This window comes from Chiloscyllium punctatum, chromosome 7 (assembly GCF_047496795.1).
Source record: "Chiloscyllium punctatum isolate Juve2018m chromosome 7, sChiPun1.3, whole genome shotgun sequence".
NCBI classification, from domain to species: Eukaryota; Metazoa; Chordata; class Chondrichthyes; order Orectolobiformes; family Hemiscylliidae; genus Chiloscyllium; species Chiloscyllium punctatum.
This window is the reverse complement of record NC_092745.1, coordinates 104126578-104138987: the sequence shown is the minus strand read 5'-3', so window position 1 is coordinate 104138987 and position 12410 is coordinate 104126578. Positions and strand designations below refer to the sequence as shown.

Genomic DNA, 12410 nt, shown 5'->3' with positions numbered 1-12410 from the left:
CAGACTCTATCAACAAACACATCGACCTGGACCCAATATACCGGCCACTACAGTGGACAGCTCGAACTGACAACCGGAAGCGGCAAAGACAGGCCACTATAAATACCGGAGAAAACAGCACAGAAGCGCTTCACAGGAGGCTCCCAAGCACTGAGGATGTCACCTAGACAGGGGACGAAACGTTTGCAAGACAAATTCCCAGCTCGGCGAACAGAACCACAACAAATGGTAGGATCATGGAAAGAACTGCAGATCAGAGGAACCTTGGTGTGCGTATACACAGATCATTGAAGGTTGCAGGGCTGGTAGAAAAAGTAGTTAAGGCATAATAGACACTTGCCTTTATTAAACAAGGCATTGAATACAATAGCAGAATGCTATCTGGACTGGATGATCTGAGCTAAGAGGCAAGACTGGGTAGGTGGAGTTATTCCTTTGGTGATGTGAAGGTTAAGAGAGATCCTGATTATGAGGAGCACAGATTGAGTGGATAGGAAGGCATCTATTCCATTAGTACAGGATCAGTAACCAGAGGGCATACCATCAAAAGTAAGAAGTAGAAGAATTGAGAATTCTTTTCACCCAGAGGCTGTGGGGAGTCCTGAACTTACTGCCTGAAAGACTGGTTGAGTCAAAGTCTCGTTTTAGATATTCACCCGCATTGCTATAGCCTTCAGGACTGTGAGCCACGAGGTGAGAATGGGATTAGTGTAGTCATATATTTGTTGACCAGCTCAGACAGGATGGTCTGCATGTTCTCCTGTGCTATAAATGTTTGCATTTATAAAATTGAAGTCACGTTCTGTTTTGAGACATTTTTGACACTATGCAAGTTGGGAGCAGTTTCTTTGAGACATAAGCTGGAGAAGAACAATTTGAAGTATTTGGGATCCCAATCTAACAGACTGCCTTTCTGTTAGCAGAAATCTACATCCTTGTTACTTTTGCACATTGCTTCTTGATTTGAAAATGAAATTCTCAATGCTTGCTGGAAACTGACAATTTAATCATAAATTCATGTCTGTCTTTCTGCTTGCTCCTCCCTTCCCCCTTTCTCTGCCTGCATCTTTCTTTCTGCCTGTGTCTCTCCCTCCACCTGCCCCTCTCACTTTCTTCTGCCTGCCCCTCCCTCCTCCTTTCTCTCTCCTCCCTTTCCCTTCTCTCATTCCTTTCCCTAGATATCCCCAGTGAAGATTTGTGACTTTGACCTTGGCAGTGGGGTAAAGTTGAGCAGCGCATGTACTCCCATTTCAACACCTGAGCTGATGACGCCGGTATGTAAATATCATTATGGCTTCTTTTTAAACTATAGTGCATTTCGTAAACTGTGATGTTTTTGTTTACATTCAAACCAGGCAAGTTGATTCTGTCTGAGACATTGAAATGGGATATGCCTCAGGGAAAGGCTGCTCCTCCTGATTTGTGTGCAGTTAAAGCAGATACAACATGCAGACATGTTCCTTCTATTTACAAAGGACACGGTCCTGCTGATAAATATCGGTGGCTTCTAGTATGTGTGAGTGAGCCACACTGCAAGTCCACTTGCCAACCAGTATTTTCTCGTGCAGTACAGCTTATTCTTGGAATCTGCACAGTGTGGAAATAGGCCATTCGGCCCAATATGTCCATACCGACCAACTGATGAGCATCCCAACCAGACTCATCCCCCTACCCTATCCCTGTAACCCTGCATGTCTGTTGGCTAATGTACCTAACCTACACATGGGTAATTTAGCATGACAAATCCACCTAGCTTGCACATCTTTAGACTGTGGGAGGAAACCGGAGCACCTGGCAGACATAGGGAGAATGTGCAAATGCCAATACCACACACACAGTTACCAGTGGGGGGGATCAAACCCAGGACCCTGGTGCTGTAAGGCAGTAGTGCTAACCACTGAGCCACTGTGCCACCTCAGAATGATCCTTTTGAAGTTTAGTTTGTTTGTGATTCTGTTCTGATGGGTGCAAGATGAAAAGATTTGACAGCATGTCTTTTCAGCATTACTGATGTTCTGCACTAGTATTTGGTATTGAAGAATAGACCAGACATGAACTTTTGGCAAGCAACTGTCAAATGCAGGAATCAGGAAGCTGCTTAAATCCTGTTGCTCCAGAAGTTTTTATAATGGTGAGACTCCGAGAGACTTAAGACTGTTCCATTTGTTAATGTTAAGCTAGGTAATTTCCTATCATACACACCAGAAAAAGTTAGTACTTGTCCATTCAAGTGTTGATGATGTGTGGAGTGTCAATTATTGCCAAGCAACCTCTCTATTAAAAATTAATCTTTACAGTGAAGTCTCTCATTCCTTTAGATCTTAATTGTTGTTGGAGAATTAAAAACGAACTTTCCTTTCCGGCTGTTATCTCTCTTAATCCCTTCATTCTTCTTATTTTACCTTCTGTGCATGATTGACATTGAATTAACTAATTCAAACTTCTCCTTCCTGATTTTCAGACTCCTGTCACAGTAAAGGTTCCTGTGGTTAAGGAGTCATGTTGTTCTATGTGGAAGAGTCATGCAGGTTTTTGCCTCTGACCTAAGAATTTGGGGCATTATCTTTTCTTAGCTGGTTTACTGTTAAGGGTTTTCAGTGGAAGAACCTGCTACTGCACTGCAACGGTACAAAATTGCTTGTAAAATTCATGCTGGCAGGTCTGCCTTTATGCAGTCCAACTTTGGGTGAGATGCTAAACATGGAATGGTGTCAGAGAGTAAAAACTATCAGAATGGCCCGTGGCAATAATTCTTGCATGATTATCCATCTCCAAAATATAACTCAGCCTAGATTAATGTGATGCTCGAACTTAGTCTTATTTTGAGAGCTGGATGAGAAATTAATGCTCAACTGTCTCAGGTTTTAATTTCTAATAACTGCATTAATGTTCTCAGTGTGGTTCTGTGGAATACATGGCTCCTGAAGTCGTAGAGACGTTCACAGAGGACGCATCATTTTATGATAAGCGTTGTGATTTATGGAGCCTTGGAGTAATACTGTACATCATGCTGAGTGGCAACCCACCCTTCGTGGGGAACTGTGGAACAGACTGCGGCTGGGACAGAGGCGAGGCCTGCATGGCTTGTCGGGTAAGACTGTATAACATATCTACAAATAAATTATTAAAGAATGAGAAATGATGCTTTATTTATGGGGGATAAAAAGTGTTAAAGGCGATATGATAACTACAGAAATATGTTGCTGTATTAGGTATGAATATTCTCACACATGTTTTATGTTACAGATGTCACAGTATCTGGTAAATAGTTTCTCAAGCATCCTAATCAGATTAATACAACACATTGTTGCAGTTCTTTGTTTACCTGGAAACTGGCATTACTGCCAATGTCCAAAGCTGTTCTGATTTGCTAATGTGGTAAATTATCATTTTAGACTCCTCTTTCACTACTTATGCTTCAATTCTGTGTATTCTTGGGGCTTATTGCCTGTTGTACAATCTTCAGTGCTTCTGTTCTCTCTAAATTCTTCTTCTTGGGTGGGTGAGGGGGGTGCTGTAGTGTCTCTTCATGATACATTTTTTGACTAATACCTTTGCTGGAAAGGTGGCAATAATCTCCTGACATTCCATAATTTCTCTCTATTTTCTTCAGTAGTTTTGGTCCAATTATTTTTCCACAGAGTTCAAGTATAATTGCAAAAAATTTTTTACTGAGAGTTCATGAGATTGCTTTTTCTGTTTTCACTGACTTGATCACCTCGTTTTATTATTACTATACTTCAATTTGTTCATGTTTTCTGCCTTTGCTGAAGTGTTCTTTCCTGTATTTCCTAGGTGATTTGTTTTTTAAAAGAATGCTTTTATTCAAACGAAGAAACAAAATAATTCTAATACAAGAATTAGAAAATAGATTAAACAACTCTCGTTGAGAAAAACATTCTAACAATAAAAGTAAAAATTTGAAAACAGACTGAGACGAACACCCGTGGGGGACAGATGGTTCTTTTGGATGTGAAGTATTTTACTGGAGTAAAATGACTGAGTTAATTTGTAAAGCATTTATTTAGATTTAATTAGGATGTTAGAACTAGATAAACAGATTTTCTGTTTGTCATGAGGTTGAGAAATGTTTTTTTAATTCAAAATGGGTCTTTGTAACAAAATATCAAATTTATCATTTATGAAATTTTAAAAGTTCTGACAATGATATTATTTCTTGAATGACATTTTGCTCATTATTCAACTGACAAATGTTTTTTCATATTAAGATTTTGAGTTGGCATAAAGTAGGATAAATCAATACAGAAATAGTGGTATATCCTAATAGAATAGTAAGTAAAATTTATTGTGCAGAAAGTTTTAAAGTAAATTTAAACCTTAAATGGTAACTTCTGATAAGAGGGATCCATTCCACGGTAAAGCTTACCATAGATTAAAACATTGATAAAATGGTTTTGCAAACCATAACGAAAAGTTACCATTGTACAACATTTTATGAAAGAGGTTTAAAATAGCCCTAAGTTGCAGTCAACTGAATTTTTGACAAATGTAACGTTAAACTGAATTATTGTTAATACCCCAGTCTTGAAATATAGTTAGATAAATCATGAAAACTGATCATCATGAGCACTTTCCACTTGAACCAACATTGCCTTTCTTCAAAAAGGAAGGGGGATTGAACTGGCCTGGAAATTAGAAATTATGTAACTTTAATGGGAAACTAAAGGTGAATGGATGTACTTTCAATTGGGGTATAACTGCTGTATGTAAGAAATTCAGTTCTGCAACTTGAAAAGCAGAAATAAACAGTCCTTCAGCATCTTTCAAAGTAAAAGTTATGGCTGTTAGAGCGAGGTAATGATTTTCCTCCCCGTAACTTGCATCAGAGGTATCTTGCTAACTCACCAGGCTTCTGCTAACTCTGGGTTTTGAGGTAAATGTTCCTTTAAGTTATGGATGTCCTACTTAAATATTGAACTGCAACAATTTTTGAATTTAAGTATTGGATTCAATTATAAATTTTAAAAAGTTTTCTATTTTTCCCAATGCTGTTACACTTTATGCAGAGAGTAGTGGGTGCTGGAATGCACTGCCAGCAGTGGTGGTAGAGTCAGAGACATTAGGGACATTTAAGTGAATTGAGGGGTGTGTAGGCTAGATTGATCTTAGATTGAGATAAATGCTCGGCACAATATCGTGGGCCGAAGGGCCTGTACTGTGCTGCACTGTTCTATTAATGTTGCGTTTGACTGCTTCAATAGCTGTGAATTCCGTGCTTGCTTTATTAAAGTTCTTTATCGTTTAGATTTTATATCATCTTACATAGACAATACATACTGTTCCACTCTGTACTGCTAACTCATGAACCCCATCTTAGTACTCTCTTTATTGTAGAAATCATTTAAGTATCATTGACAATATTTTTAATCTGGCTGAAATGTATCAAATGTATTGAAAGAAAAGCTTTCTAGAGGAGGATGGTGATATTCTCAGCTTGTTCCTTTCCTTTGAGAGTTAGACCAGGTCTTCAAACATTTCAGTGCCGTTAGGGTTTGACTTCCTTCACCTTAACATCAGAAAAAGTCACCTGGTTTGAAATGGTGCCACAAAGTGGCAAGGATTCTAATGCACCTCAAAAGCATTGTTAAATTGGGCCATTCTTTTGGTTAAAAGTACTAAGCACTTTTCATTAACGTACCATTGTGACTTGTAACCTTTCTCAAACATTCATATTGATTGGTAGTTGCTTTGTAACGTAACGTTTAATCTAAAAAGCAAATACTTATTATATCAATGTTCTAACCTTCCTTTTAAAAATATTTTTATTTTATTCAGTCACAAGGTGTAAATGTCACTGACAAGGCCAGCGTTTCTTACCCATCCCTAATTGCCCTTGAAGAAGGTGCTGAGCCATCTTATTGAACTGCTAGAGTTTGTCACAGTTTTTGATGCAAGTGACTGGCTTACTAGATCATTTTAGAGGAGAGTTAAGAGTCAACCACATTGCAATGGGTCTGGACTTAGCTAACCAGGTACGAACAGCAGATTTCCTTCACTAAAATGGTTTAATGAACCAGTTCAGTTTTAATGACAACTTGGTAGTTCCATGGTCGTCATCACTGATGTTAGCTGCTAATTCCAGGTTGTTTCCCAACTGGCTAGTTTGGGATTTGAACTCTGGTCTCCAGAAAGTTTTCTAGTCCACTAACATAACCACCAAACTACTATATCTGGAGTAGGATTATGGTTTCCATTAGAACTCTTTTTGCTTGTGCCTAAATTGTGAGGGTTGACATCCTAGTTTCAGTGCAGACTATTGAAACTAAACTATATCATCTGGTTGAACAAGGGGCTGATAGTTCCCCTTACTACCTGGAGTTCTTGGTACACCAGCTCAGATCAGGGAATAACAGAAACTGGATTCAATCTGTCAGTGGCTGAGCTATTCATTCAGTGTCTTTACAGGTTAAACCACCGGAAGAGTTTTGGTATTAGTGATAGTATATTCTGTTAAAGGCACAACAATCGATTAGAATATGATGTTCTTTGGCCTACAGAACATACTATTTGAGAGCATACAGGAAGGTAAATATGAGTTCCCTGAGAAGGATTGGGCTCATATCTCTGATGGGGCCAAGGATTTGATTCGTAAGTTGTTGATGCGTGATGCAAAGGATAGGCTCAATGCTGGACAAGTTCTTCAACATCCCTGGGTGCAGGGGGTAAGTACACATGTTAAAATTGAATTAGAATGGGATTATTTGGCCAAATTGTTTAATGCACTGCTGTATCACTTCTGGACGGAAGTCATGTCGCAAAAGACACTTCAATTGGTTTATTGGTGATTTTTGGTACAGTGAAGCTGAGAAACTAGTTAAAGAGTAATAAATAGTCAAGACCAAGCTCAACATTTTCTACTTTCTCCATATGCAAGTGATATGTGCTACAGCCATAAACCCAATCCAACCATCATTCAGTTATTCAGTAACTGGTAAAAAAAAATCAATTCACTTGAGAAATCCCATACTTTGAATCTTCATGAGTTCATGTTTATTGAAAGAATTGAAATTAGCTATCAAAAATGAGACAGAGCAAGATATGCTCACTACTTTTATTGTTAAATATCTTGTTTTGGTATGGATTATTACTAGAGGTCACAAATAAACCAACTAACTATTTAATACCAAAAACATTTGTTAGTTTCTGGAAACATTTAATCTATTTACTGCATAACACCAATTGAGTCATCCTGACGACTGATCAGTTGGTTAATGCCCTCTGAAGCATGATTAGATTGATTCAGCAATTAGAATTTGATGCTCTTATAATTTAGTTTCTAACATACTTTGAGAAGACCATCTTATAAGAAGACGCATTAAGCATGTCTACTTTATTAGTCAGTATTAAAGTACACAGCAAACAATACTAGGTAATGTTGTGTAAAAATTGCTCCCAGTGAATTATTCCTGTGGTTTTGCATTCATTCACAAGTGCTACTTTATCTGTGCAGTAATTTGATATCATGTTCCCTTTATAAAGTAACCTTCATTGATTTTAACAAAAGAACAGTTTCGGAAAATGCTTTTGCAATGAAAATAGTAATAATTCTCTTCTTTGTAGAATGCGCCAGAAAAACGTCTGCCTACACCACAACTACTACAAAGGCAAGGAGCTTTCTAACCTTACCTATTAAGTGCGATACTCTGATCAACATCATGAATCTTTGTACTCCCTCCACTTCTTGATTGTATCTTGGAAATTAGAACAAGATATGATACCAGACGCAGTTTTGTTGTGGCATTCTCTGACTTCTACCGTGTGGTTATATAGTTGCACGTTCTTTTGGCTTTTTTGACTTTTAACATTATCTTGATCAATTTTGTTGTCATTTATAAGAGTGACATATATTGCTTTAAGCAGTATGTATGTACTTTAAGCAGCCAATTACCAATGTTCTTATCCAACTTATAGGTACAATAGTCATATTTGTTCTTTTGCAATGTTTGCACTTACATATTTTGTCCACTGATTTTGTAATTTTAGCCACCTCATCGAATTTTACTGCTCCTCCTGCTTTGACATAACCTGCAAATATGGCCAGTTTGTAGTCTGTTTCTGAATGCCAGGTCACTTCCTTAGAATTACTGATGTTGCTCATACCTGGCTGTCAGCCTGTCAATGTGGGCATCATGTTTGACTGTTTCCAGTTGCTGTGTAGTGTTTAGTGATTCTCTTTGCAGTGATCATCAGTGCTGAAAAACTCCTTCCAAGCCCCCGTCAGTCTCCTGGGAAAGTACCATGTGTTATTGAGGATCTATTTATTTTAAAAAACTTTTAGTCTGTTTAAGACTTCAAATCTGTCTCATTTATATCAATCTCATTAATTCTGCTTGGTTTATCTCTGCTTAGAGAAAGCATATTCTTCATTACTTCCTCCATGTATTGACAAGGGACGACATCATTCAGATTTGGAATGATTTTATGCATGTTCTGATTCAAGCCTGTTTGTATCTTTTTATAATTCTGTAAAAGGCTGCCCTTTAACAGTTGAATCTGTACAAACATAGAGATTTCTTTGTGTTTTCTGGTTGACCTAGTTAGTTTGTAATGGTCGACATCAAATTGCATGGTTAAATTAATATTGGGATTTAATAATTGCAGGCTACTGTCTTAGCTTGTTACATTACACTGTAATATCCTTAATGATTATGCTGCTTCGTGTGTATTTTAAGATATTATGCAGTGAATTATCAATATTATTTCCCAGCTAATAGATACAATTGTCGTATTTGTTCTCCAGAAACAGTAGCACAAAGGACCTGACTGATTTTGCTGCAGAAGCCATTGCCTTCAACAGACAGCTTTCACAGCAAGATGAGGAGATGCAAGGGGAACAGGAAGCAATCATCAAGACTGTTTGTTCTATGCGACTTTCCCCTCCTTCCAATTCCAAACTTGCCAAACGCAGGGCCAAGACACAGGCTGAGAGAACCTCACAATGGCAGTTACTCACCTCAACAATGAGTGTCTGTGATGGGACTTCTTGATATATATCGAATAGATTTTATCCAATACAGAACTGCACTGATATAATAGCCTAGTTTAATAGTTAGTACCAGACTGCTCATGTTTCTGTGGTTTTGGACATGAGTTGTGTAGTTCTTCAATCTATGATAGTTCTAATTTAAAGGAAACATGATTTACCTGCTCAACCAAGCAGCCAAGTTTAATATTTTTGTACAATGAGAGGTTATAGGATAATATTTTTAAACATTGTACATTGTTATAAACATATTTATCTTTTATTTTAACATCTGACCATTATTTTAAATACTTTTAAGTTGAACTTCCTGAAAGATAAAAATAAACAAAAGCTGATTCAGGGATTCATCAAAAAAAATTACTCTTCAGGTCAATGCATTTACTTACAGTCAGTCACTTTATATCTCAGATTTCAGTGTTCATATTTCCTGTATGTGTACCACTACACTTACCAAGTTGCACATCATTTTACCAATCATGACCCTGATCTCCCAACACATCATGGTCTGTCTGCCTTAAACAGTCTTTGAGCATCCACCATCCCACTGCTGACATGATGGCATATTTTTCAAATTTTCACATTGTGACCCCAACAACTACATCAAGATCTTTGAATTGATTTATTGTCATGCATATTTATAACAAATACAGTAAAAGGTGTTGTTTCACATCAAACACAGAAAATAAACCAAAACATAGAATATAAAGCCAGAAGAATAAAACAATAATGTCATCTTCTAGTCTTATCTCAATAAAATTTGGAACAGTTCCTGCTTCTAGTTCAGCCATGGGCCTGGATTTGGGATTCGATCATTATCTACCTTGAGAGGTTTAGCAGTACTATACGTTAATTTCAGCTAAGGGAATCCATATTGGAGATAATATTTACATGGTAAGTGTGTTTGGCCTACTGGGAATGAAGGTTTTATTCAACTTTGAAGAAAGCTGACTTTGTATTTAGGTCAAAAGTAAAATAAAGAATGCATCTGACAGTTGCAGGTGAAGAGTTCCACTTGTCTGTAGAGTTATTGCCTTCTTTAAATAGTAATGGATATGTGGTAAGTGTGCTCTTGTCAACTGGGAAAATATGAAGGATGGCAAACCTTATGTTTTGTATGAATGCAATAGATATTCTTGATGTGAATTGCAATGCTGCTCTTTGGGTAACTTTTTTTGTATTCTGAAAGGATGTGATTTTTTTTCAAATGATACTTAAAATTGTTTTCACCACCTTAAAACATTAAAACAAAAAAATTGTTCAATGATATATAGCATTGAATATCATTGTGCATATCATGAGAAGTGTATACAGTGTAATTGTTATGTCCTTGCCCTTCTCCAGGAATAGGCTGGAATGTGGAGTAATCAAAAAAGCTTTCATCTATCAGCAGAACAGACTCGAGGCTCCTTGTTTGTATGTTTGTAGGAATTTCTTCCACTATAAGTTGCTCCATAGTGTGTGCTATTTCCCCAAATGTATCAAATTGTATCACTTGTAACCTTTGCAAAAACAGCTATTAACATCAAGTGCTCCCATGTGGAGTTATTAATATTTGCTGACACTGGACATTATGACAAAAGGATTGGATTGCTGAAAGCACTCCCCCACCCTCCCTCAACACTAATGGATAAATGCATGTTTAGGTTTCACTCATTATTGGCATTCATATAGCAGAATACTGAAATTCTCTAGTACTTTTTCCCTCTGACCCATTTAACAAAACATTAATTTTGTTTATTTAAAAACAAGAAAAAAAGGAAAAATTAGCATCAGGAATCGTGGAGGAGGGATTCCGTTTGGTAACTGTGAGCAGGGAATGTCAGTCTGTTCATGCACTCATTAAAATATTTACATGAAAAGTATTTCAGTAATGAAAAAAGACAAATCAAAACAATATAGTCTTTACATTTTTTTTAACTCATTCACGGGTTGAGGGTATCTCTGGCGTTATGCCTATGCCTAATATGCCCAGAGAGCCGTTTGGAGTCGACCACATTGCTCTGGGTTAGGACTCACATATAGGCCAGTCCAGATAGGGATGGCGTTTTCCTTCCCTGCTCCAGATGGATTTTTTCTGACAATCGACAATGGTCATTAATCTCTTAATTCCAGATTTTTAAAATTGAATTCAAATTCCACCTTCTGCTGTGCCATGGCAGGATTTAAGCTCAGGTCTCCAGAATATTACCTGGATCTCTGGTCTAGTATGATGTCACTAGGCCATCGCCTCCCTTTGAAATGGGGAGTTTGTTCATATAAAGTATAAATACCTTTGTTTTATAATACAAAACACCCAAATTTACCTAGGTTTACATTCAGGTGCTGCACAGTATGTTGCACAACTTTTCATTGACAACCGTTCAAAAGTTTAAAGAGAAGTTGATTTCTGTGCCTGCTTTGATTGTGTACAATAATGAGATTTGTTTTCTGCATCTAGTGCCTTCAATCTATTGCCATAGCTTTGTTAAAAAAAATAGTTTTAAGTATGGATAGTCATGTTTGCAGCATCACAATGAAGGGAAGCAATCATATTTGTGCAATCTTGACAATGCTGTGATAGGGAACTCACAATCAAAATGATGGGTGGAATATTCCTCACCCTGAGCAATGTGGGCAATGGTAAGTCAGTGTGGAAGACATGACGAGATTGGAAAAATGAGCATGGTGCAACTATTGCTAGTGAGCAGTAAGAGACTTATTTGTGTGTATTAGTACATTTCTTCATCTCATTGATCTGCAGTTTCCCATGCACTTAGATGCTGACAATTCCTGACAAGAAAGTGAAAAGATAGTACCTGACAGCTCTAATTTGTTGCTTGCTCCTCTGACACGCCAACTTGAACAGCAGCCTCAACATCGCTGGTTAAACGTCATGGGCAGCAAGCATCTGCAAATATCCATCCTTTCTAACCCTCTTGTGGATGGTGGCATCAGACATGGACCAACTTCACCATGTGATTGTTGAACATCTCTCACCCACTTATGATACAGTTCTCTACTTCAGTGCTGCATTCTGGAATGCACTGACACCTTTTCATATAATGCTGCTATGACACCATGCAGGGGCAGGCACCCATTTTGTGTCTTGGACCAGGGTGTATCTCAGGTTCATCACTTGTTTTCTTAGTGCCCAGACACTTTGCACTTGGATCATCATAGCCTTGCCATGCCACCTCATTCAAAACTTAAAGGTTAAGAGTACTTTTGTCTTATTGTATATTTGGGGAGAAAGTGAGGACTGCAGATGCTGGAGATGAGCTGAAAATGTGTTGCTGGAAAAGCGCAGTAGGTCAGGCAGCATCCAAGGAACAGGAGAATCGACGTTTCGGGCATCAGCCCTTCAGGAATGAGGAAAGTGTGTCCAGCAGGCTAAGATCAAAGGTAGGGAGGAGGGACTTGGGGGAGT

At 37.8% G+C, this 12410-nt stretch overlaps 1 protein-coding gene across 8 annotated transcripts in view; it reads left to right on the top strand.

The window, feature by feature from the left end:
- LOC140480004 (MAP kinase-interacting serine/threonine-protein kinase 1-like) overlaps positions 1-10012 on the top strand; it is a 69750-nt gene extending 59738 nt beyond the window's left edge. For all 8 annotated transcript variants that reach the window (XM_072574486.1, XM_072574485.1, XM_072574483.1 and 5 more), the window contains 5 exons: positions 1179-1274; positions 2897-3091; positions 6519-6683; positions 7582-7625; positions 8762-10012. In XM_072574486.1, the coding sequence (XP_072430587.1) occupies positions 1179-1274; positions 2897-3091; positions 6519-6683; positions 7582-7625; positions 8762-9008 (747 nt within the window). In that variant the 3' untranslated portion in view covers positions 9009-10012. The remainder of the gene's footprint in view (positions 1-1178; positions 1275-2896; positions 3092-6518; positions 6684-7581; positions 7626-8761) is intronic.
- The last annotated feature ends 2398 nt before the right edge of the window (positions 10013-12410 follow it).